Source organism: Rhipicephalus sanguineus, chromosome 1, assembly GCF_013339695.2.
Source record: "Rhipicephalus sanguineus isolate Rsan-2018 chromosome 1, BIME_Rsan_1.4, whole genome shotgun sequence".
NCBI classification, from domain to species: domain Eukaryota; kingdom Metazoa; phylum Arthropoda; class Arachnida; order Ixodida; family Ixodidae; genus Rhipicephalus; species Rhipicephalus sanguineus.
The window spans coordinates 252,806,358-252,833,816 of NC_051176.1; the positions used below are offsets into that span (position 1 = coordinate 252,806,358).

Genomic DNA, 27,459 nt, shown 5'->3' on the forward strand with positions numbered 1-27,459 from the left:
TTATTTTCACGTGATTAGGGTATTCCGCAAGTAGCACTTGACGAAGTCTTTTGTTTAATTTGCCGATGAAGCGACGTTGGTGACATGTACATTGCTACTCAGTGCACTATATAGAGTGTGACACCGAGGTTGTTTGATAGATGTTGCTGATTCAATGGAATAGTTTTCATTTGCGTTTTATAAGAGCTATGTAGTCTAGCCGTTCTTGATCGAGCCTTAATTCATGCTGAAGGGTTTTTGATTGGATGTATTATAAACTGGATATTAGAGTGCGCATTCATTAGCCGGCATACTTAATTGGCTTTTTAGTATTTATTTTAGTATTTATTTAGTATTTATTTTAGTATTTATTTAGGGGAAGCAAGGGCTTAGAACACAACTTTAGTATATACACCTTATTCTTCGTACAGGAGATGGGAGCACGAGTTATTTGCAAATATTGACTGATTACAGGTTGTAAAACTTATTCAGTGCACTCTAACAGTTAGGCCCGTGTTGAATTGTCACAGTGTTATTATTGGTCACTGATAGGGTACTTTTGCGAAAAATTTGTGCATTAGTGAGGGTGTTTGCCTCAGTATGTAGGTTCACGTAAACTGAACATGCAAGTGAAAAAGGCTAGGGTAGTATGCTACGTTTTACAATAATGGTTCTTGCGGAAGATACCCGCCACGGTGGTCTAGTGGTTAAGGTGCTCGACTGCTGACCCGCAGGTCGCGGGATCGAATCCCGGCGGCGGCGGCCGCATTTTCGATGGAGGCGATAGTGGTAGGGGTCCGTGTACTTAGATTAACGTGCATGTTAAAGAACCCCAGGTAATCAAAATTTCGGGAGCCCTCCGCTACGGCGTCTCTTATAATCATATCGTGGTTTTTGGGACGTTAAATACCAGCAATTAGTTCTTGCAGAAAGCGCGCGAAGATGGACGAAAAAAAGAACAGGCCACTTTACGTCAGATTAGATTACTCGTTTTATGATTTTGCGCGGGAAGCCTGTGAATTATTATGGCGATAGTTAATAATAATACCTGCGTTTTAACGTCCCAAAACCACGATGTGATTATGAGAGACGCCGTAGTGGAGGGCTCCGGAAATTTCGAGCACCTGGGGTTCTTTAACGTGCACCTAAATCTAAGTACATGGGCCTCAAACATTTTCGCCTCCATCGAAAATGCAGCCGCCGCGCCGGAATTAGATCCCGCGACCTTCGGGTCAGCAGTCGAGCGCCATAACCACTAGACCACCGTGGCGGGGCTATTAGGGCGGTAGTTCAATTAAAAATTCCTGCTACCATGTAGCTATTTGTAGGCAGGAACGAAATCTCACTTTTTCAGTCATTCTGCAAGCTACAGATGATGTCCTTGAATGGCAAGGTTTAATTTTGTAGTATTTGCCTGTTAAGTAATTTACATTTACTATGGTTTTCAAATAGGGCTGTTGTATCTAGCATCGTGTTTTCAAATGCGATCAACAAAATTTGGTCAGACTATCACCATGATCTCCCAGTGGTCTCTATTTGCCTTATCCTGTGTGAGCTGATTCCATTTTGTCACTGCGAACTTCTTGATTTCGTCGCTCCATCTAACTCGCCGTCGTCCTCGTCTGTGTCTCCCGTCCTTTGGTAAACATTCCGTTTCTTTAACTGACCACCGGTTCTCTGTCCTACGCATCACGTAACCGGTGCAGGTCCATTTCCTTCGCTCACTTTGTCAACTAGAATATATATGCTACCCCTGTTTCTTCCTTTACCCATTTAGCTGTTTTCCGATCTCTTAATGATACGCCTATCATTTTCCGAACGGATTATGATAGGCGGTCAGTGTGTATAGCGTCGTATACGTTAAAGAGACACTAAAGAGCAAAACGATTTTTCTCGTATTAGTAAAGTACCCTTTCACGATACCAAAAACACTGCGAGGAGACGCTTAGTAAGCGTGAAAACGCGCAAATACAAAATATGGGTGGCGACGCCACTTTGACGTTTCCGCACCATTCGCCGTGACATCACATGTTTTGACGGCGTAGTTCCTAATCGGTAAAAATGAACTACATTGTCCTCTGAGGGGGCCATAGACTTAACATACCAAGTTGGGCTAATTTTATTAAGCCAATGGCTCCAAAATATGATAAATACACTTTGAAAGCGGTGACGTCACGCGGGGAAATTTCGGCGCGAAATTCGAAAATGAAACTTTGAACTTGATTTTCTCCTCTATTAATTAACCTATGATGGCGAAATTAGCGACATTAGAGTCCTCAGAGCACAATTTATCGATCTAAACCGATTCATTGTTTCTCTTTAGTGTCCCTTTAAAACAGGCGAATTTGGCGATATTGCAGAATAATGGCGCTTTGCTGAGCTAGTTTGTGCGTCGCCCTTAAGGCGAGCGGGGCAAAAATACTTAATACGACGACAAGTAAAAGCTGTCCTTTTTGCGCTGCTCGCCTCAAGATTGCAGAATCACGACCCAAGTTCCGGCGAAACAAAGAGAAGACAAAGTTCGAGAACAGAGACGCCGCGGTGCCCCCTCGGTGTGTCCCTTGTTGCCTTCTCTCAAACTATTCCTGGCGAAGGGGCGCTTTCAGCTCCAGAGTAACATTTTCCCGGCGACCCTGCGCCCTTCCTCGGCGCCTCGCGAGCCGCGCCGAGCCACAGCTGTCGCACCCGCTTCCACGGCGTTTAATTCAGGGCAGCTTGCATTTAACGCTGTGAAATTAATATCTGTTCGCTATAAAGTTATTCTTAATTGGTTATTTTAAGCGTACTTCTTATCAGATATAAGTGGCGCACACTCTTAAGTGGAAATGTTGAACCCTTTACTTACAGCCGCAATTCTAAAGCTTAAGTGACTTTTTGAAAGAGCGCTTTAAAGGCTCCCGAGGCACTTAGTAGTTTCAGGCGGCGCCCACCACTAATACCCACAGCTTTCTAATCTCCTTTCTTTTTAATGAAACGATGACTAGGAGAGCTTGGCGCCTTCAGGGCACCACCGGCTACTCCTTGTCACTTATCAAATACAGCAACAAATACGGGGAAATAAAAGCGAAATATATAGCCAAATATGTCACACAGTATGCCGCCAGAAATGTAACACAATACAATACAACTGTACGTTCATTACGAAGTAATGTGTATCAGTTCGGGTAAGATAAGTACATATGTGCATATATGAAGACAAACATTTGGACGAGAACATATAAAACACGCGAGCGCAAGCGCAGTTGTGTCCGTCTGTTTTCTGTGTTCTCGTATTGTTCCGTGGAGCCATTTCAACATAATAAATCCGTAGCAACTCGCCCACTTGTCAGCCTATACTCCAGTTACGAGATGTCCAGCTAGCACATACTTGTCAATTTTTCTACGAGGTTCAGAAGTGCGGCACAACTTTAAGATCTCTCGGATATGTTTCCCTCGATGCACAGTTTATCAAATACCAAGCTTCGTCTTCCTACTCAGTGCAGTTCTACAAGTACCTACCGCTGAATACTTTGAGGAACTGCCGAGCGTTAGCTCAACGAATTTGTCCCGAAGTATTCATTGCGCCTAGTCACGAGGATAATGTCGCAGCGAAAACTTAACTAGAAAATCTGCATGGTGCTATAATGAGTTCTATAGAATCACGGAAGAAATTGCTGCCAAACTCGCCGAGCAACGGATTATTTATTTCCATTTAGATATTTACTTTCAAGCGTCAGGTTGGTCAATGCCATACGATAACCATACCGAGGAACTCAGTCGTTAACGCCTGTTCATTGTTGCTACTTCTCGGAGATTATTCTCAAACGTTATCAGCAAAGCCTCTCGGCGTTAGGCTTAGAAATTTTCGACTGTCCTCTGGCCAATTCTGCATTTGCCGCCTTTTCCATGTCCGAAATGTGTCAAGTTGGTAAAAAGCCTTCAAATAAAATAAACTTGCGGTTTACGCACGCCACATGGCATCTGTCGTATTGCCAAACGCTATCAATGAAAGGCTATCAAGGCGAAAGCCTTAGATGCCTCATCAGACGCGAAACTTGACCGTCGGCGGCGTCGACGTTCCGCGTCGGCGGCGTCAACACGAGGGATCTAAAAAATCATGATCACGCGATCACGTCACAGATTACCAAAATTTGTGACGTTATCACATGACATCGTCGCGTGGTCGTAGGTGGGCCAATCCCGGAGGCAGTGCAAAACCGGATGAGGTGCAGAAAGCTTGCAATACCTCCGATCCCGGAGGCAGTGCGAAAAACACGTTAGGTGCTGAAAGCTTTAGAGGAGGACGGGGAGGATCAATAAATCGACTGATAAGAAAAAGAAGACGGCTGTCGCCTTCGAGTCGTCTTAGGTGAATGCATGAGGGATTCTGTTAGACTTTTTTATCGCGCACATATCATATTGAAGTGGTACTTCAATGGAAAGCTTCAACAAATCATAAAAGCCCAATGGCGGCATTAAGTTTCTTTCTGCGTTCTTTTTGTGCGCTGGTTAACTTGTGACCTGGTTTAGAGCTCTGCCCTGACTCTTTTCGCTTACGTGGCAATTTATCAACTCATCACACGAGATACACCACAGACAATGACCGCCCAATAATTTTTACCACCCGTGATCCTCTAACGTGCACCACAAGCGAGCTTTTTCTCGCATTTCAACTCCATCACAATGCGCCGTCTCGACCAGAAGTTACTTTTGAGCCTCCTTAAGAGTAATCGGCAGCACTTAGATGTTTGCTAAACTCCTTTCGTCCATCTGTATCTAATCGTCGTTCCCCAAGCTTATCTTTATTAAGAATTCGTCTCGCGTGGTAACGTGTAGGTATATTTAGCATTTAATTTACGCTATTTAGCTTTTTCTTGCGATATTAGAAAGAGCAATAATTGTTTAGAATGTCAAACCTAATTACCGGAGTGAAGTTTTGTGGTAAAACTATAATCTAAGGGCATGTTCGTAAGTATGCTGATTAATTATTTATGCTTTGAAAACTAGGTAACAAAGTCACTTTATGTCGTCTAGACACTTAACAGCACGCAGGAACACTCCGAGGCTAGCATGCAACAATGCAGAACGACAGCGAACATTAAAAGAAGTAATCAGATTTAATAACGAAATCACATCGAATTGACCAAAAATTAATGAGCGTTGCGCCCACGCTGGATTAACGACTACAACGCTTTATTCCTCTCTACTATTCTTGGGATAAAACTGTGCTCCTCGCAAGCCGCGCTGCGCAGTATCGTACAGATAGAACTGCACGGTCGTGCACTTCTTAAGCCCACTCACTCACAAATGGTATACGCTGACAGATCATATTATTTTTTTGTGCCTTTAATAGCGTTTCAAACGGTAATGTATAGGGTTCTAATGCATTCCGGTGCAATCTTCGCATCACACAGGTAAACCACAAAGTGAACTAACGTACTCATTTCCACGGTTATTTTGGAAAATTAGCTCGTTCACAGCAATTTCTGGTTAAATATTGACAGAAAATGACTACTTTATTTAGAAAATCTTTCCTAGAGAGGCTATCGAGAAACGTTACAAACACTTGTTTAATGGTACGATACGGCGTTTTTGTTAAAGCATACCAAGAATTGATGAATTAGTGTTAGGTAGCCGTGATGTACACGTTCACGCAATCCCCCATTGTCCTTTGCGTTTCTCGGCGCACACTTCATACAGGCGCAGTTTCAATCCATTTCGAATACGCATATAAGCGTCCCAATGCTGAAAGCTGGAGCCCGCGACTCCAAGAACGGAGACGCGCGCGCGTGCATGGCTTTCCCTTCAGCTATACGTGTCTCGCACGTATGCATACAGGAGAGGTGGACTGGTTATGCACAGCACTACTGAGCAGCTCAATGGTCCCAAGGCGCCGAGATTATGCCGCTACATTTTGAGTCGCAGGAAACACGGAGGGAAGGGAAGTACATCGGCTGCTTTGACGTCTACCCGGGAGAATAGCTGGCATAGCGCGAACATGACTGGGCGCTTATTCCCGAAACGGCCGACGATGTATTCTCTCCGGCATCATGCCTCGGCGAGAGAATACTCGAGCGGAGATATCGCGTCTCCGTGGCGCGCCGGACGAGTCCGCTCGAGCTGAAAAGCAGCCGCCGGCGTCGCGCAGCGTCGAGAGTCCCGCGAGCCGTGCTGCCGAGCCCGTAGGCCGCATTGGCAAGGATCGGACCATTAGTGCAGCCGCGTCGGGAGATCCACCTCGACAGAGACTGATGGCCCGCACTGAGCCTAATGGTTCTTGCATGCGTTACCGGGGCGTCCTGAGAGAGCCGTTCCATCGTCGACGCCGTCGAGAGCCGGGGAGACGAACGACAATGCTACCGTTCCGGCGTCTGGCTCGGGGACCCGCTGGCTTCCCCCCTCGCGTTTTACAGCTACCTCTTTCCTTGTTCTTGATGCCCGTTACCCGTGTTGTCTGTTGTTATTGGCAGATGCTTCGAGCGCTGAGACAGGGGAAATTCGGTTCAAAGTTTACGCCGCCCGACGCACCTGAATTTCGAGTGTGGCGCTCGAGGCGCGGCTGAAAGACAACAATAACAAGAATAAACGTGGCCCGCAGAACTGCCTGCCGCGCCGAGTGCTATCACGCTGTCGTGTCACCGTCTAAAAGAAATACTTCCATTGATTCGCTTCTGAGATCGTTGTAATGCTCTCGCCTCCTGCGCTGCTCCATTTCGTGTGTGGACGAAAGGGTCGAGAAAGATGGCCGCGAACGGTGAAAAAGAGTGCGAAGGCAAACGGGAATCGGCTCGAAAAATGGACGACTGAAGCTATGCCGTCGCGTGGTGCGCCAGTGTGATTACGTGTGGCGTATAGCAGGCGCATTAGCGGAATTTTCGGCGCCTGGCTCTCGTCAGCGCCCTTTAAGAGCGCATTCGTCATCTTCGCGGGCCAATATCACCCTGCTCTGTGACGTTTTTCTACAATCATTTGCTTTTCAACAAGTAAAACCGTACTGTGAAATTGTGGGCATGTCGAATATATTGTGCTCTTGAAATACATGGTCGCGTAAATACACGTGTCCCTGTTATTGCCTTTACTAATAGGGCGTTAGTGCGGGAAAAATATACATTACTGTTGAGCGTATTTATAGCCCCTTACTCTGTAACAACCAAGTGTGCAGATAGCGTTTGCACGGTACCGGAAATCAATTGTTACTATCCATACCACATTAAAACAAAAAAAAGAAAAAAAAAACAAAAAAATGAAGCCCTCTTATAAATAAGTAAACACTAGAAGGCAAACCACTGGACAATACCGAATTTAATATGTACGTAAAACAACATAAACTTATTTCACAGAAACAATTATCGTGTTATATACACTGCATGGGGTTTCTTTCAGGCAATACATATTATTTAAAAAAAAATGTTCTGACAGTATGGCACCTGCCTTCTTCGCACACGAACTCTACGTTGGCGGGAAAGTACCTTGCCGCCGCTAAAGTTACTTTGAAAATACTAATCAACAATAACTTGTTGATTTACTTTTTTCATGGTAAGCTTGAGAGCAGCTGTTTATATGACAACGTTGTAGGCCGTAACAATTTGTGAAATATTCATCTTTAATTTAAAGAATTAACGTAATTTGAGGTGTTCATCTTCGAACTTCAGTGGCGATATCGAAACTGAACCATATTAATCAAAGAATATTAAATCTTAATACATAAAACTAGACCTCGATTAAGACAAGTAATTAGTCCCACCTCAACACTTATATGTACCTAGTACTTTTATTGATTCTTATAGCTAACCGAATTAGGCTGTTTATCAAATCAAATCCGCATGGGAGCGAGCTAGAGAGGGGAAAATTTCGCCACTAGTGTTGAAGATATCCCTAATAAATATAAGTGAAGGTGAAGGCGAAACAAGCAGAAAGAACGCGGAATCGTGCATCGTAAACGGCCATATATTTTGCCTATATTGCCATATATTTTCCTCTTACGGTATATTAACCGCTGCGACGCTTCACAGCCCGTCCCAAAGCTATCGAGACACGAACACGCTACAGTGTTGTTCCCGTCCACTATTCTCTGTCATACTTATTATTTACCGGATGCGAAATTTATTGGCTGTCCTTCAAAGCTCTCCGTGCGGCGTTTGTTGCGCCGGCTATCAATAAGTTGCGCCGCTAACCCCAACCGAGCCAGTACGTTAACTACTAGACACGAACGCCGGTTCAGTATAGCTACGCTAGGCGCAATCGTATTTAAACCATCACTACGCGATCGATCGGACTAATGGTCTCCCATGCGCGCATAGCTATCCGTTCACTGTCGTCCTTTATTTGCTCACCAACTCATATTGATGAAAAGCGTAAGCATATATCTCGCTGTTCATAGAGGAGAAGGCATTTTCTCGCGCCTGTTTCTGAGCATTGTGTTTTTTTTCTCAGGATGTGCCTGATGCTCCTGCCGGGCTGGACGTCTCTGCTGGCCGCGCTGCTCTTCTCCGCACACCCTATACACACTGAAGCTGTGAGTGAGAAACAGTGCAACTTCTTTCTGTCGTTGTCGTGGAGGTGTTCGTGCGTGACGCGACGCTTTTTTTTCCTTCGACCGCAGGTGACCAGCGTAGTGGGAAGGGCGGAGCTGCTCTCTGCAGTATTCTTCTTGGGTGCCTTACTTTTCTACATTCGACACGGAGCCAGTACTGCTGTCTGCAAGGAACAGAACAATGGTAAAACTGAAGCTTTTTTGTTTACTTTAAGCTTCGTTTCGCTTTTGGTTTGTGTCTCCGAGTGTTCAGAGTCTGCGAGGTTCCGCCACTGTTTTTTTTTCTTCTTTTTTTTTGTTCAAGTGATGTAACTTTTGCGAGGTCGCAGCAACAAACCCATCAAAGGAAGACGCCCATAAAAATAAATAAGGCATATTTTACCGCTTAGATAGAACAGTGAAAACGAGTTTCCGTTGTAGATTGCACTCGAGAGCCATTTTTATTCTTTAAAAAAATAAATTAAAATATTAATTAAAAATATAATCAAGACATACGACTGTGAACAGTGTACTATATCACACGCGCTGTTGGAAAAATCAAGAGAGAATTCACTTGTTTTCTTTGGTAACGTTTGCTCTCAACGTTTGTTGTTTTGTTTTGGTCACTACTGGTACTTGCACTTTTTTTTCTTACGCTGCTGAACGCACAATACTCGAGGGCCGATTTCAGGACGATCTTTATTTGTGAAAGTTCTTTGTGAATGACCTCCTCCCTTCATTAAGTTGTCCAACATGATGATTGGTTCGTTCAAAAGAATAATGAATTAATTGTCACCATAAAATATGGAATACTGCGAGAAGCGCCTCGACGGAAAATTATTGACCCTGAAAACCAGCGTTTTAACGCGATAGCGTTAGAGAGCTCGTGTCGCAGAAATTCCGTCGTCGGTGTAGGGCCCGCGGGGACCGTTGGTTGTGAGCGAAAAATCATCCGTGAGCGAAAAATCGAGAAAGGCAATGGACAACTATGTCCATCTAGCGGAAAACATATCAAGCCAATGCCGCCTTTTCCAGAGTAGGCGTTGATCAAGCAAACAGCGAACGCTAGATAATGTGCTGCCATCTGTGAGGCATTGTGAGACTCTTCATGGCCTCCGAGATGGCAAGCGCGCGGCGTGCATCTTGGAGGCCATGCGACTCTTGCTTTAGATCAAAAACCTGTATGTACCATTCTCGCGCGCGCGCGTGTGTGTGTCTGTGTGCGTGTGTGTGTAACAATACACATTAATAAGTATGCACTTAGTGGTTGAAGTGCGCACCAGGGGCCGGATTTCGCTATTGCGTTCAACTCTTAAAGGCGAAGCTTAAGGGTCCCCCAATTTTTGATTACCCTTGAGGCAACTGGCTATATTAGTTTTCTTTTTTTTTTTTTTGTCATCGCTTTCATTTTGCATCGCCAAACATATGCCATCTTTACCTATTCATCCACTGAGATTTGAAGTTTTCCTGCCGGAGTTTTTTGTTTGTATTTATTTACTTAAAAAACTTTTTTGGCATCTGTGTGGCTTGCCTTCAAATGTGATAACCTGTTTTTTTTTTTTTGTCTTTGTGAATGACAACAGTACGTTGTTGAAAGAAAATGTAGTAGTAAAATTTCTGGAGTAGAATAGTAGTGGTATTAGTAGTAATTTTTGGCAGATGATAAAACAAAAATCTACCAATGCAAATAGACTAACTAAAACAATAAGCCCCTTTGTTTTCCTAATTATGCTCACTGATTGGGTATTGAGCGCCTGTGTTTCAGCTGCCTCGATGTTATACAATAGCATACGGCCATTAATCGGCCCATTGCCTATTCTTAAGTTCGCTTGTTACGTGACAGCTGTGTTTAAAATGGCGTTCTAAATCCGCTGTCATCGATGTGAACATTGCTGGTTTAACACTCCCACGGTCAAACCTGATATACACACGCATAATAGCCAGGAAAGCGCACACGGGAGGAAAAACCGACTCGGTAGCTCAGGTCGCATTTTGTGCCTTTTTCACTCCTATGCATCATTCCGTGCACCAATAATTAATTTCGCCTGCTGCAATTCGTGATTTCACTGGAAAATTATCGACGGCGCGTTCGCCGCAGTGGTAGTTAGGGTGCTTAGCTGCTAACCCGAAAGACGCGGGTTCGATATCGGCCGCGGCGGTTGTATTTCGATGGAGGCGAAGTGCTAGAGGACCGTGTACTGCGCGATCCCAGTGCACGTTAAAGAACCCCAGGTGGTCGAAATTATCCGGAGCCCTCCGCTACGGCGTCTCTCATAGTCTGAGCCGCTTTGGAACGTTAAACCCCATAAACCAAAACAGCCAAACCTATCAACAGCGCGCCGGTTAGACAGCACTTTTGTGAGTGCTTCTTTTACTTCAAGATTTACAGAAAGCCGGTGCGACTTCTTATTGCCCAATGCGGCTATCAACGATTGCACAGCCTATGGCACCACGAGGTGCATGCGCTCAATTGTGCGTAGCTCTTCAGGCTTGAGCACAAAGAAAAAATTCTGCGCTCGTTAACTCGCGTATAAGCCTTGTACTTTTTGTGCGATAGGACATGGTCATCAAAGTTCACCCCTTCTTTAGTTGCGCATCGAGATTGCTATATAAAAATCGTCGCGAATGATATCATTACAGGTCACAAACTTTTAAGCAGCATCTCTTCGCAAGACCCATTTTTCTCTTTTTTTGAAGAACAGTAAAATGACGTATGAAGACGAAAAGCAACATCCGAGTAAGTGCGTGGAAACTCGCTGTGCGCTGCTGTAACAGCAAAAAACGCATTTCGTTTGAGTTAGTAGGCGAGAACAAGTTTTAGTCTTAGCTGCCTCACACCAAGTTCTTCCGGCCGTTTTAATGAGCGTGCCTCGAGATAATGGCAACCTGAAAACAAGGAAACTAGAATAGAAGAAGAGATAAGGGGCTGCCAGGCTTACGCCTATATCTGCTGAAAGGGCGCTCTGTGAGGGATACGCTATGCTCTAGAACCAAATCGCCTGGCGTGCAGTGATCATAGAAAGGATTTGCTTTCAGGCAAAGCATCCAGAGCAGCGCGTTGCTTCGCATTGGCGCTGAGCGATCAATAGCGGCCCAGCAAAATGCCAAAACTGGCGCACCTGCTGTAAAGTCTGGCGCGTTGTTGTACATTTTTTTTTTCTTTTTTGACTGAGTACGTCGCTTGTTTCAGATACGTCCGGATAGAAGTCGCTCAGAACTGTGCCTCATTGCTTATTCCCCGCCTCCAACCGTGCCCTATTTTCAGTGAAGCCTTAACGAGGGCTGCGCTATCTCTCGTGAAATGAGAACGAGTTCCCTGCTCAAATGTGTTCGCCCGATTGTTGTTACTAGCGCGTTCGCGGTGTTGGCTTTCATTGCTCGCTCGGCGGCTCGCTCTTGCTCCTAGCTAAGCTAGAGAAGAGGTGAAATGTAGCGTCAGAGCGAGTTCGCGTATCCGTCGTGTGTTTTTTTTTAACAAGGATTTCTTTGTTAAATCACTCAACGTTTTCGAATTTATTAAATTTAAGCGTGTTATAGCCCAAATTTTGTTATATTAACTCTGGCTAGATGGACACATATTGTAATTATCCCTTATTGCATGCCAGTTTGTTCTTAAATTTAAGTGTCTCCTTACTCCTCGTTCCGGTAATGTTTATTGTACACGTATCGACAGCACATTCTTTGCTATCCTTATTTTCTCAATGTTCTCCAAATATATAAAGAAATACGCATCTCCTTTTGACACAGCGAGAAGCACTGAAACCCATTTTCTATTCGAGTACTTGCACCCTCTCCTTACTAGAAACACGTTTTCTCGTGCTTATCTCTGTGTGTGTTCATTTGTTGTTTTGTTAAAAACTAACCCACACAACGGCACGAAATGAATACGTAACGTAGCCGCAACATATCCACAATTATACAACTCTACGCAAGTTACACCTGTGGCTACATGACGATGCACTAAATTTTTCTTGGGCCCCAGAATGCTATTACCAAATATTCATAAGAGTGCAAAGCCCAGGTTTCGTGACGCGTAATCTACTACTCATTTTCTACGTACTGATTGAGCCATCAAAAGTAGTGCAGGCAGTTCCCACGGACACGCGTGCGCGGCGAGTTATAATAGCGAGCACGGAATAAACTGAGGCCCTGTGTTGTATCTTTACAACAGTACAATCAAGGTCGATCCCTGAACTGCAGAGTAATTCAAGTTAAACTAAAACCGAATGCATATTATAACACCCGACCTCGGCCGTTATGTTTCGCTAAAGTAACCCCCGCCCCCTCCGCAAACACGCACACGATAATTAGCTTTTTTTATTTATTTATTCTAACCCCATTATATATTGCGTCAACAGAAGGGGCTACAGAGTTTAATTAGCGGACGGTGGGCTGCTCGCATTCAGTTAATGAAGTTCTGATTTACGGGGTCATTTCTCGAGTCTTCGTGTAAACGCGCCGAGAACACGTCGTTAAATTCGTCAATGAGGTGTAAACAAGGGGTCACGAGGTCTGGCGCAACTCGCGATGACAATCAGGGGGGATGATCGTATGTAAAACACAATGCAGGCGGTGCTCATTGCTGCACAAACCCACATGAAAGACGCGAAACGTCGTCATAGTTATTAGCGCTGTTAAGACGTTTATTTGTTTGACGGCACTCAGCGACAATACGCAACGGCGACAGTCAAGGCAAAGCACGGACTCGGAGCGCGAGCGGCGTTTTTTCAGGAAGGAGCCGAAGAGGACGACCACTAGAAGGCGCTGGAGAGCGCAACCCATTACTCAGCTCAATCACTACTCAGCGCAATCGATGAGCATAAGCACGCACGCAGATAGTCGCGACAGACCGCACATGAAAGGCTTTGGATGTGAGAGAATCAGCACACTGTGGTCACATACGAACTACGCAGTAGCGGATGGGTGACCAGTCTATGAAGCGACGAGCAAGCTGGAGCAAGATCGCATAGATCACTCGGTGGCGATCGCATCTGCGAAACTTATGTGAAACTTCTACGTGGGGTGGAAATGGTCGAAATTTCAAAGAGGAGGCCGCGCGTCCTTCTTTTCGAGGGAGACGTGCCTCGAAAGATAGTGAAAGTCGCACGCACACGTGCCCTACGCAAGAGGCATTCCTGGAACGTCGCTGAACATGTCTCAGTGCAGAGCATGCAATGCTGCCACTGGATATGTGTCGCGATACAAAACGGAAAGTTAACAGGAACAAGGAGGCGGGTTGCGTCACAGAAAATGGCAGATGCATGGACGTAGGGAAGGTACTCCGCTTGTGTATACTGGTAGAGGCAAAGGAGGAGAATGTCTCTGACTGACAGTGGCTCTCCCCTCCTGGCAGCACCGAAGTGGTGGCAAAGGGGTGGAGCGTCCGCCTCCAATGTGGGAGGTACTGGGTTCGATTCCCAGTCCCGCCGTACAGCCACCAGTTTTTCTAGCAGGGAAAGAGGTACCCAAACCTGGCACTCGCTACTGTACGCGTGCTAATTTTAAAAGTTGGACCCTCCTTTCCTCTCCCTCTATCTTTTCTATCATTCACTCGCCTTCTCCCCGCGATGCTGCGCGTGCTGCTTTCTCCTGTGCCGCTCTGGCTCCGCAACGGGAGCACCTCGCGCGCGCCTTCAGGAGGCAAGGGTTACTCTGCGCGACCATGAACGATGTGCTGCACCCGGCCGGAGCCATGGACCGTGTTCGCGGTGCCCTACGCGCGGTGCTCGAGTACATTGATGCCGCGCAACTCGCAGACCGCCTCTAGGCCGTGCTTAGCGCCTGACCAGCAACGACAACGACGAATCTCCCCGCTTCCTCTGCCCCCAGCCCTCTACCTGTTGTGACCTTCCCTTTCCTTCCACCATCTTCTCCTCCTTCCCTTTTACCCCCTTCCCCTAAAGTGACGCGGTTGTGGTGTCCTCGATTGAGAGACAGTTACTGTGTCACTCCCCCACCTTTCTATTTTCCTTTTTCCATCAAGAACCTCTTCTCTTTACGTGGGTTGCCGAAATTAGCCTCTTTCCTAACCTCAAACTACGATCTCTCCTGGTGGCGTAGTAAAAGGGGAGTTAGGTATCTTCTAGCTCTAACAATAATGAACTGTTTTTTAAAAAATACTTATGGCACGACACTCCCAAGATGGCTGATTGCAACAACCACTGTGTAACTGAGATTTGCGGTGGGGCCTTGTGAGGGGCTCTTTAGGGCAGATAGGGACAACGAGGGAGGGTAGAAGATGGGAGATAATAACGACGATGTTGGTGGCCGTGGGGGTTGACTTCAACGTCTACAGTTACTCGACTTAATTTAGACGATTTGCCAATTCTGCCCAATTACGGAAGCCTCTCAAGTTGCCGAGGGTAGCGATGCGGGCTTGTTAGTCTGTCATGGTACTTGGATGTGGGCGCAAAAAGACAAGGACGAAGGGAAGAAGACACACACACTGGCGCTACTGACAACAAAAAACGTTTATTTTCATTCACCAAGCCTACTTATATACCTTTTTTTTTGCACACGACATTCACGTGACCACTAGCATATAACATGAAAAACCAGCAATACAATCACCAACAATTAGACTACCTGCGCATGTGTTATGGTCTGTCTGGTTGCCGGTGATGCAGAAGCGGTCAATTTCGTCATAGGAGGTTGCAACCCTGTCTTGTTGGTGATTGTATTGCTGGTTTTTCATGTTATATGCTAGTGGTCACGTGAATGTCGTGTGCAAAAAAAAAAGGTATATAAGTAGGCTTGGTGAATGAAAATAAACGTTTTTTGTTGTCAGTAGCGCCAGTGTGTGTGTCTTCTTCCCTTCGTCCTTGTCTTTTTGCGCCCACATCCAAGTACCAAGTCTCAAGTTGCCCTGCGGGCAAATTGAGCCCCTTGCACAGTCGCTTTGGCTCCATCTCATTTGAAAGCACAGATTATGTGGCACCCGCGATCACTTTCGACGAGCCGAGTTTTGTTAGCGGTGGCGAGAAAGCAGTTTTTTCCTTTCTCGTAATACTTTCAGCCAACGACGTAGCTTGTTAACGTGCTTTAAGTCGGTGCGCGCATACTCTTATAAAAGAGAGAGAGAGAGAGAGAGAGAGAGGACGAAATGCGCACTTAATCCATATATTATGAACTGCAATAAAGTGCAAATCTGGGCGAGTTGGCTGACATATGAATTTAATTTTAAAAGCAGAACAAGAGAGCCGAGAACACAATTCAGAAATCTACATGAGAAGGTCCTGTGCACTTTGTCTTCTGTTCTAGTCCGTTCCGTGCTGATATATTTTTTTTATTGACATAATTTTGTTCTATAATTATCACTGCTCACTACTAAATGTTCGAATAATTATCCTACTACCTTGACTTGGCTTTTATGGCGTTTTCGGCGCATTGTAATAACATTGTGTAATTTTGGTGCCTTTATCAATAGCCAATCATAACTCGTGACCTAAGGGTTTGTCAAAGCGTTCCTGCAGCTCACGCCCTGGTGTACTACTCCGGGATCTGAGTGACAAATGTGGTCTACACAACGATCACGCAAACACACAAACAGCACGTGCACTCACGTGTTCACAAACCATACACACTTAATTAAAGGAAGGTAGTTGTTTGACCTATACGCAGGGCTTCCCAAATATCACTCAGCACAATTTAAAAAAAGAGAAGCGTCGTTACGCGAAGCACACCTAGTGCATGTTGTTCCCAGTATACTGCAGTAGTCACTACTAATTTTAACGTTAATGAGGTTTAGTTAATTAGTCCTAATTATGTTTCTAACTCCACAACTACTTACCTAATCGTTAAAATGTCAATGCGGAATATGTAGGCACGCGCAAATGACATCTAACAGCGCTGTTTTCAGCAACGTACTATTAATTACGCGCTCATTTTTTCCGGCTAATAAAGAAAGCATGCGAAATATGGAAAATAACACGTGACTACGCTCCCACCCGAAAAAAGATGGTAACGTAGTCTTGACTTGCTACCCCACAGTGATCCTGTTTGATGGCGCTGCTTCCTGATGCGCTGCAGTCTAGTCACGTGTCATTTTTCAGATTTCGCGGGCTTTATTAGCAAAAAAAAAAGCGAGCACGCAATTAGTACGTTGTTGAAAATAGCCCAGTTAGTTGTCATTTGAACATGCCTGCATATGCCTCATTGACATTTTAGTGATTAGGTGAGTATTTGTCAGGTTAGAAACATAATCAGGACTAATTAACTTAACCTCATTAACGAAAAATTTATTAGTGGCTAGTACAGTACACTGAGAACAATATGCGCTAGGTGTGCTTCACGTAACGACGTTCCTCTTTTTCTTTTTTTTTTAAATCGTGCTGCGTGATATTTGGGACACCCTGTATATGCAGTATATACGATGCATACAACTTATCTTTCAAGTGCACTTGATCAAATTGAGAGAACCAAACCGATGTTTAACGCTGTTACTCTAATCAGTGGAGAGAAAAGTCAGCGCCACAAAGCAAAGCATCTATTTGAAACATGTTAAGCTAAATCTGGCTTGCACTGTAAATTGAGATATTCACCATACTTGTCCTATGTCTGTTATAATCAAATTAGAAGTACTTTGAAAACAGTTTCAAAGGCCCCGAAATCGTTTTATATAAAGCCTACATGCTGTGCTGCAAGAAAATCAAATCAACAGCGCAGCGGTTGAGTTTATTATTGTTTTGTACTTCTGCAGGTCACTGGAGGCGTTGCTTAACTACGTTCGCTCTGGCAACGGCGGCAATGCTTTGTAAGGAGCAAGGCATCACAGTTCTTGCAGTATGCTGCATCTACGAGCTTGCTTCATGTGCTGTGAGTGTGCTTTGACCATGCGTTCATGCTTGGCGTTTCGTCAAGGTGTCCTTGGGGGCTTGCACAACAATCGTTTGCCCATTGTATGTACTCGAATAACAATAAAAGGTCTTCCAACCATTTACCGGGAAAGAAAGCTGAGCAGCTCCGTTAAGTAGGCAGCAGAAAAAAGGTTCGACTAGCCACTCTCGTTAATGAGCGAAGTGGACTGACTAGTAGGATTTATGCGATTGACCAAGAGCAGTAGTTCACTAGACTTTTGCTGTTGGGAGCTAGCAATACTTGCGCAATCAAAATCGGATTGTTTGCTCTTCTTTCTCGCCATTGCTTTTTCTTTCTCAGGGAATCTTGAATTTGTTCTTTAAGTCACGCGTCTTTGTATGCTCAGCTTTGTCGAAGGAAAGAGTGTTGATGCAGAAAGCTAAATAAGATGCTAGACAACATGCCGTTCGTAGAAAACGTTTGGCATTGGGAGAAAAACACAGTTTCATTCCCTTGAATAAAGCCGCTAAATACACGGCCTTCTTTTACATAGTCATCAGTCTGTTGTCTCGAAGCCAATTAGTTATTGTCTTTCATAATGGAGCGCACGCCGTATATCGTTGTTTTGGGTGGCGACATTTTATTTACTGACCTTCAGCTGCTAAGAAAGAAAGCGCAGAGGAATAAATCGCCTTGTCTCGTTGCATTTTGTATAAAGCTGATGGTTCAATTAAATGTCTCATTTAACGCTGGCTGAAGTACGTCTTATAGGTGGTATTTTAAGTGATTGTTGCTAGTGACGAGTAACACAAAGAGGCACGATTGATTGATTGATTGATTGATTGATTGATTGATTGATTGATTGATTGATTGATTGATTGATTGATTGATTGATTGATTGATTGATTGATTGATTTACTGAGTGAGTGAGTGAGTGAGTGAGTGAGTGAGTGAGTGAGTGAGTGAGTGAGTGAGTGAGTGAGTGAGTGAGTGAGGTGAGTGAGTGAGTGAGTGAGTGAGTGAGTGAGTGAGTGAGTGAGTGAGTGAGTGAGGGAGTGAGTGAGTGAGTGAGTGAGTGAGTGAGTGAGTGAGTGAGTGAGTGAGTGAGTGAGTGAGTGAGTGAGTGAGTGAGTGAGTGAGTGAGTGAGTGAGTGAGTGAGTGAGTGAGTGAGTGAGTGAGTGAGTGAGTGAGTGAGTGAGGAGCATCCCGTCCTTCCATCCGTCCGTCCTTGTGTGCCTGTTCACGCGCAGTCTCTTTTTCGCGGGTTTGTAAATTGCCGAGCACAAGATATGTGAACAGTAGCAGCGCATTTACCACCCCCGCTGCCACCGTGCATCGCGAAGAGCATCCCACCAGCTGCGCGCACCCGTCCCAAGCGCCCTGCCAGGTGCCGCCCAGCAGTCCACGGAGTAGCGAGGTGGAAGACGGACGAGGATCGTCCCCCCCTCCCCCTCCAGAGGACGGCGCCTTGATACTCCCAGTCCTGCATCTATGTCGACCCGCTATCTGTTTACCTTTGCGCCCCTTCCCTCGCCTCGACCGCGCTCTCGGTGCCGTTTTCTCCCGTTGTTTGCGTTCGTCAGCTGTGCCCATCTCGGTGTTGATCTTGTTTTTCGGGGTCGGACGCCGGAGGCAAGAGCGTTCGAGAGCGTGCTTTATCCAGCGCAGCCCCCGGCGCAGTTGGCTGCTTCGCTTGACGCGTGACAAATACCATTATCGGCGCCGCTCGATGGACAGACTACTCGCAAACATTTGCGCTCGGCGCAGCAGCGAAAGTGTTCGTGCCGCGACGCGTCCCGCCGATCGATTGCACCGCGCGTCGGCCGCGTGATTCACGCAGAAATTTCTAAACAAAAGTCATCTTTCCTCCTGGTGCCACTCGCGACGCCTCTGCGAGGGCGCCGCTGTGGTTTGTGCTTGGTTTTTTGCCCAGCCTCGACGCCCTCTTTTTCTAGCACCGTGGTCATATTTCTCGCCGCTCTATGTCTCTCTCACGCTGATGCTATTCGGTCGCGCTGTCTGAAAATAAAAGTAGAAACGCCTAATGTTCTCCTTCACTCGAGCATACAACACGCCACGTTGCACGAGCTCTTTTATACACCTGCCAATAGCCGCATGCGAGCCAATGCGATGTGACTAGCTGACACAGAAATGCGCGGCTCAGTTCGAGTAGTATTAAACATATATTGTATGTTTGTTTTTTCTTAGCTTTATTGCTGTTAACTTCTTAGTACTTATTTTTTTAACTGTATTCCTGCCACCTACTCCAAACCACACTGCCAAGGCGATTTTTTTTTTCGGGCAGAGCTGTGGCTAAGAGAAGAGACGGTAAAATAAATGACCATGGCGATGCTATTAACACTCCACAGGGAGCTGTTGTTTTGACATATATCGAAGCACAGTAAATTGGTTAAGTTTGGAAGTATCGCATTTCGTATGTATCCCTCTGGCGAAAAAGATGAGCCATTATTGCAGCCAACTCAGTTTAACAGAGTATCTCATATTACTAGCTGTCACGAGAGAAGAATACGAGAACCTGACGCGTGACACAAGCACCAGACGTGCACGTGCACATGCATGTGTCCAAATGCACTTGGCTGCTGTTCCACAAAGAGCTGCAGCATGATGTCGCGCTTCACAGCGGCCGGAAACGTGATCTTTTCACCCGCATACTTGCGGAGCTCCCCGCGTGCATTCCTCCGCATTTGTGCTCCTTCACAAGAAAAAAAAACTGTTGTAGCGTCCAACGGCTTAGAAAAGACGGCGCCCTGTAACCATATTCACGCTGACGAAGGCTGTTCCACCGGTCGCAACGTTAGTTAATAAATTATCAGTTTTTTTTTTTTTGGTGGGTTATATATATGCTAATTCCACTTCACTGCGCCTTATTGCTCTTATAGCTATGTTACTGCGAAGCGTGCTTCACCTGCTTTATAGCATTTGTGAGGCGAAGCCAAACTATCAAAGATTAGTGACAATAAACGCGTTAGCACTGTCCATAAGGTTTGTTCCATGCGAGCAAATCGTCATGCTTGCGTGCTTGTGCGTGTGTGTGTGTGTGTGTGTGTGTGTGTGTATGTGTGTGCGTGTGTGTGCGTGTGCGTGTGTGTGCGTGTGTGTGTGTGTGTGTGTGTGTGTGTGTGTGTGTGTGTGTGTGTGTGTGTGTGTGTGTGTGTGTGTGTGTGTGTGTGTGTGTGTGTGTGTGTGTGTGTGTGTGTGTGTGTGTGTGTGTGTGTGTGTGTGTGTGTGTGTGTGTGTGTGTGTGTGTGATATGTATGAAACAATAACGCTTGTATAATATTTTTATGGCGGAAGCTTTAAGTGCCTTGCCCCGCCACGGTGATCTAGTGGTTATGGCGCTCGACTGCTGACCCGAAGGTCGCGGGATCGAATCCCGGCCGCGGCGGCTGCATTTTCGATGGAGGCGAAAATGTTTGAGGCCCGTGTACTTAGATTTAGGTGGACGTTAAAGAACCCCAGGTGGTCGAAATTTCCGGAGCCCTCCACTGCGGCGTCTCTCATAATCATGTCGTGGTTTTGGGACGTTAAACCCCAGATATTAATATTATTTAAGCGCCTCATCAGAAGAAAAATGCGGCGTGCGGTGCTGTGGTGCTGGGGATGATTATGATAAAATAGCCACACCGGATGGCCTGCGCCTTTGAGTCGTCTTGGACGATTGTATAAGGGACTCTGTCAGTTTCTTTTTTTCTTTTTTTTTGCGAAATAATTAAATTAATTATTATATGTGAAGCTTGACATCTGAAGAAATCAGGCGAACACCAAATATCCTATGTTTTACTTGTATTTGTGTTGGTGGCATCTTCGACTTGCGAATGTTTCTTTTTTTTTTTGACAGACCCCCTGGAGCTCGTTGTGGTCAACTACGTGGGGGGCATGGAAAGACAGCCTCTACCGAGTATTCACTTTGGCGTCGTTGGCAACTGCAGTAGTTATGGCACGCATTCACATCAACGGGCCTCACCTGCCTGCCTTCAACCGGTGAATAATGAATCATCTACAGAATTTTTTTTCTCACTTCTCAATTATTTTCGAATGAGGGAACCTCCTTTTCGTGAGGTCATGGTAAAAAAAAAATTGATCACATCTGGCAACAGCGTGTCATCTGGTATGTTCTGTCTGAGACGCTAAATGAATCAGGTTTTGGCTAGAGCCTCGAAGACTTGTTTGTTCATCGAAATCACTCGCAACAATGCCGATGCACGTCTTGGGGGTTTTAGCTCCCGTAATTTTCCATATATGGCTACGCAAATCAATAAAACTTCATTCATTCGTAAATTACCTTCTAGCTTCACCATACAAAACCGTGGCCCAAATGCCAGCATTAAGGGCATAAAATATAGCTTCCGCCCCCCGTCGTTATCCTCACGGACTGACGGTAGAACAGAGTAGAGGGGTAGAATTTAAAACTTTCTGTAATGATAAAAATGCCATAGTTATATACACCATTAGCTAATATTCACAAAAATGAAAAAAGCCTCGAATGGTAGGGACTGATGCGCGAAGGCAATTCCAGTCCTCCAATGTTGGTGGGCGGAATGAGAGCTGGCAAGCCATGTTTTAATATCCCAGATACGCAGGCTGCGCAAAACTGTGAAACGCAAGCTTCTTGAAAAATTTACTTTAATGTTCGTTTCGTGAAGTGGGAAACGCCACCTTTCTTGAAAACCTACTTCAAAGCATAATCGAAAAGAACATGGTTAATCTACAACGGGCGAACAGCAGCTAGTGACGGACGAAAAAAAAAAAGAACTCGTCCGTGCGTCATTCTTTATATCCACGGCGCTTCGCGCATGATCCAGGAAATCGCCTGAACAGTGCGCGTTGAGGTCGTTTTCATACCCCTACAAGCTGGGCCGTCTCTGCAAGCGCGTCAACTCCGAGGAGCCAAATAAGGTGGTGTGCACGACTAGGCGCGCAAAGCCTTTCGTGAAGTGTGCTGCGAATGTATTGTTCAAAGTTGTGTTATTCCTTTTAAAAGGTCTACATTTGCCAGACAGATCGCTGTTTAAACAAGCGGCTCGGGGAACACGCCAACAACTGTCGCCACAAGCAAGGTAGCAATATGACCCTTCAGTGAAGCGCGTACGGGTCCTCTGCAGATTTAAGATATTGCCAGGTACCCGCCATAATAGCTTAGCAGGTAAGGTGTTGCGCTTCTATAGTCTCAAGGACGCAGCTTCGATTGCCGGTCACGGCGGTCACATTTCGATGGGGGCATAATGAAAAAACACCCGCGTACTTAGATTTAGGTGCACGTTAAAGAACCCCCAGGTGGTCAAAATATCTACACTCCAGGGTCCCCCACAACGGCGTGCCGCATAAATATATCCTTGTGTGGGCACGTAAATACTCCATAATTTAATTGTTTTATATTGCTAGGTGAAAGAGAGAGAGAGACAAATGCACACAAACGAGAGAAAAGGAGGGAGGTCGGACAGAACTGAAACATTCTGTTTGTTACTCTACACTGGGGGAAAGGGGAAAGAAAAATGGAAAGAGGAGCGGAGAGAAGAGCAGGCGCACAATAATGAAGAGGTGATTGGGCGCTATTGCAACGCAGGTGCTCGCCTGATCGCTCAAGTGGTGACGGGTGCGTGAGCAGCTTACCTTTAACTCTAGCCAAAAGAGAACTCCAATATACTGACAGTTCGTAAACTAGCGATGCGTCAAGGACTCCGTATACGTATTAATTGTTTTTATCTTCTGACGATTCTTCTCGCAGTCAGGTGTGGGTTTATTCTATTTATTATTGCAGCCTTTGCAATAAACCTTCCAAGTTGTTAGTCAGTGCTTCGTGGTGTGTGTTCTATTCTTCTTTCGTCGCCTTCCTAAGCGTTCTTTTTATATCCCAGTTAGTACGTCAAGCCTTGCCCAGCAATCTACAGTTGTCAAGAATTTTGTGAGTTTTTTTTATCGTTAACTTCAATGCTGCATGTTAATGTCTTTCTATACAAAGGGACTGTTTGGATGACTCAGTGAAGGCCAAATTCTCAAGCGCTATCACGGCTCCCTTCCGTAGCTTGAATTCTCCGTAGCCTGAAGTTTATTAATGTAGTATAGACCCCCAACCGAGCGGAGAGCAACAGCGCGCTTCTTATATTTCATTTCTTTCGTTCTGACCTCCTCACTTTTTTCGGGGGGTTCATCCTCTCAGGCATTGTATGCATATTATAGTAATCTGAATTTTAATGGAAATACTGCATCATTCGAAGGGCGGGGGTAATATTTTTAGTCTAAGCTTTCTGAAGTGCGTTCAAAAGCGATTGCAGCGCTCGTCTATGCGTTCATACGCTACGCTGGCTACGCTTGGTATACATAAGCGGCGCAAGCGTGCGCACCGCAACCCGTACCGTATACTTTTATCACATTTGCTCCGGTTGCGTGATTCCCAAGCGCACAGGCAGCAGCAGACGCTGTGCAACCTGCCGTTTGTTTGATCATTAATGATGCACTTATGTTTGTGCAACCATGCACTACAGTTTACTACACGGTTGGGCCGAAACAACCTCGTGGGCGAGGATGAAGAGGAGATGCAAAGAAGGGAAGCCCGCATCTGAACTTATTGAGCAGTGTAGGGGACTTGTGTGTATACAGTCTATTTTCGAGTTTCAAGGAAATCGTCGCATTAGGGACGCAAGTAAATATCGAGCCCTATACCCTTCGACCCGTTTATCATGTATCTCTGTTGCTATTTTGTTTTATATCTTACTCGAGTGGTAGAACAGCGGCGTTTTCTATCTACAACAGTGCATGAATGCGCCATCTGTTTTGCCCATCAACGCAAGCGTCCGTAAAGGAAAAGCGTGTGTCAAGGCAAAACCTACAAACAATATAATAAATAAATAAAAACGAGGCAAATGACCAAGTCTAAAGTGTAATGATGTTGAGCTGCGTTTTGCTCCATCGCAAGAGTCGTCAGGCGTGTACACATTAGCCAGACAGCGAATGGCCAAGCAGAATTGCAAATCTGCTTTCGCTCATCTTACGCCCCTGACACACGGGCAATAGTAAAGTACTTTGAGGTAAACCCCTTTTGTCGCCTAAAGGGACCATTTGCAGAAAGGAGTTGTGCCGATGACACACGGCACCGGACAACTGCTTTAAGTGGTTCCTCAGAAAAACGCTGTAGAAAAAAATGGCGTTGTTTGTGCAAGCAACAAAATAGGAAATGTATTCAAAAATTGCACATGTACATCATATTTCGCGATATTAAAGCATGAAAACTTTTTTTTTTATTGTCTGGCGGCTTATAACGCGCATACTCGCAATTTCCGTTCATTTTTTCCGTTTTTAGCAGCAACTTAACTTCATCATACCTGAACGTTTGTGTCAAGTTGTCAATCTTGGCGTGCACTTGCGCACGTGTACGGGGAATACAGGCATCGGTGAGGCTCTCGGCGATCCTTTGGTACACAACAGCGTTGTGCTTTTGCCCTCGCAGGGCGTCCAAGTTATCTTCCCAAGACTTTATGAGCGCCCAGGTCGCCTTTTCCGTCCACTGGACCCGTGGTTTTTTCACGACTTTGGTTGACGGCGCCGATTCAGCAGACTCCATCATTCTTATCTCGCCGACACAACAAATGCCAGTCACTGCCAACACTAGAATGGTAGCATGGCGGTTTTCTAGTGATGTGGTGCAGGCGTTTGAGAGTATGTATAGCTATAAAGTATAAACGTTCGCTTTTCGACAAATCGTTCTACTGCTGAAGATCAAAACGTTTTCGCTCGCAAAAAAAAGTCACTAGTCACCTTAGTGTTGCAACATGTTTTCTTTTATTCATAAATTCTGCACACTGTGTGCGAGAGTACTCCCTTCCTGGCCGAAAAGTAGATGCGCGATCTGCCTTTCCGAAAAGGATCGTTTCTGGAAGGGAGTTGCTCCTTTGTCGTGTGTCACTGCGCTCGAACGCCTTTCCGGAAGATGTCCCCTTTTCTAAAGGACTTTAGAGTGGCCGTGTGTCAGGGGTATTAGTTTTTGCAACATTGATAGCCACAAACCAAATGCGCCACACAAATGCCCCAGCATATTCACCCCGATGTTAATGAATCCTCATAAAGAAAGCAGAACAGGTAGCTTACGCGTATAGTATTCGCTCCAGAAATATTTACCTACAAAAAAATAATGGATCAATTAAATGCGAGGTCATACGTGACTCAGCTGCCGCTCCGGCGCAGTTGTGTATGTGCTGCGCTGTCATCAGGCACGTGACCTCGCGCTAAAGCGCGTCATGTTTCAGCTTGAATTTTCGGCCCAAGGCAGGCATTTAGTTGGAGCGAAACGCAGCAGCGCTCTTTGAAACTATAGTCGTACATTATTCACACTGAACGCGGTGCAATAAGAAAAAAAAAGGTCAATGTGTTTCTGTGAGGGATTGCAAACGCGGGATTCAAACACGTGACACGAAGGATCCAAACTGTTAGCACAAAAAAGATTGTATGTCATTCAAAACGTTCAGTAAGTGCTTATGGAATTCTGAATTTTAAAAAAATCTGCTTCATTTTTTTTGTATATTTTTTGCAGCTTCGACAACCCAGCATCGGTGGCTCCGTCACCGTCACGCCAGCTGACTTACAACTATCTGACAGCGTTGAACGCCTGGCTCCTAGTCTTCCCAAGTGATCTCTGCTGTGATTGGACGATGGGAACAGTGCCGCTAGTGAGGTCGCTGGCAGACGTGAGGAACCTTGGAACGATGGCACTTTACCTTTTCTTAGCGATGGCTACCAGGGCGGCGCTCCGAGCCGACGAGCACCACCGAAAGCCACTGCTTATGGTGAGATCATCGTCAGTGCAGGCATGCGTGAAAACGCGTGGTGAGTTGGAAGTTGATTTACTGGCAATATCAAGCTGGAGTAAGTCAAAACAATTCGCTTGTGCGGTCAGGTGATATCGCTTCATTAAAGTGAAAACGCCAAAGAGGCACAGTAAAATATCTTACCCACTTCACTGAGGCGATTTGTTGCAAACAGTGCTCATCGACGAGAGATTTGGGATGTGAATCATAGAACACCAATGATTAATAAATAATGCCAGCCTACTATCTTCGCAATTTGTCTTCGGCGCATGATGGCATTGTTACTTATCTCCGCTTCAGACCTATACCAAATTTTGCTAACGTGTACGGAGTGGCGCAGTCACTCAGTCGTATTCCCCATCCCCTGGCGAATACGACTGCGTGAAGCGCGACCTAAACCTTCGAAACTGGCATTATTCTTCTTAGTTTGCCGTTTACTATTTAAAAAGTTGCTACAGCTCACTGGAAAGTTGTACAATCGCATTACTCAGGCCTTTGTCAGACATCAACCTATGCGCATTGCCGATTACGGGGATCGTGTCCCATATGGCTGCATCGTAGACTGTGTAAATACAACGACGTGAAAATCCTTCGCTAGTTGGTACAATGTAAGCGTTCTTTCGTTGTAATAGACAAACGTGTCATCGCACTGTCAGCCAAGAATTTATTGTCTGATGTAATTAGGTGTAAAGCGACTAGTTATATCTCGCTCCGGATATCGCATGATTTCTAGAATATCCTTACATGGCTGGTAAACATCGCCCTGTACGTGATCTCTTGTTCTGCCCCCTGCCGCGAATACGTGAATGTGCGTGTGTCGGCTTCGGTGCTACTTGTCAAATCCGCCCACTGTCGCGCAGGGACTGTCCTTGGCTTGCATACCATACCTACCTGCGTCCAATCTGCTGCACCCCGTGGGCTTCGTTATCGCCGAGCGGGTGCTCTACCTGCCAAGCCTGGGTTTTTGTCTCCTGGTGGCACAGGGTTTCAGCCTTCTCTGGCAGCACTACAGGTGAGAGATACGACGCGATGAATAAATAAAAATAACAGAAAAACAACAATCCGAACGTGACAATGGCAACGGCGCCACCACCTCCTCGAATCATTGTGCACTGATATGTCTTGTAAAAAATTCTAATTTCAATGTGATGCGTCGTTTGATAAAAGTAGACAACCTACGTATTCACACGAAAAGTGAAAGGAATTGATGCTGCCATAATATGCTGAAACATCTACTGAAGCGCCCATCCTGCCCCTTATTACTGAAATATTTCCTAACGCACAAAATATCAATCACTGTAGTCAACCATCGTAATATCTTATCACATGTCTACTTTTTGTATGTATGCGTGTTATCGAATAGCGTTGTAGTA

The 27,459-nt window shown here is 45.5% G+C and overlaps 1 protein-coding gene across 1 annotated transcript in view; it reads left to right on the forward strand.

The window, feature by feature from the left end:
- The window catches only part of LOC119377843 (protein O-mannosyl-transferase Tmtc3), a 334,865-nt gene that overhangs the window by 268,756 nt on the left and 38,650 nt on the right, over positions 1–27,459 (forward strand). The window contains exons 6-11 of the mRNA XM_037647143.2: positions 8,392–8,473; positions 8,561–8,675; positions 17,169–17,284; positions 21,127–21,269; positions 25,813–26,065; positions 26,947–27,098. Coding sequence (XP_037503071.1) covers positions 8,392–8,473; positions 8,561–8,675; positions 17,169–17,284; positions 21,127–21,269; positions 25,813–26,065; positions 26,947–27,098 — 861 coding nt within the window. The remainder of the gene's footprint in view (positions 1–8,391; positions 8,474–8,560; positions 8,676–17,168; positions 17,285–21,126; positions 21,270–25,812; positions 26,066–26,946; positions 27,099–27,459) is intronic.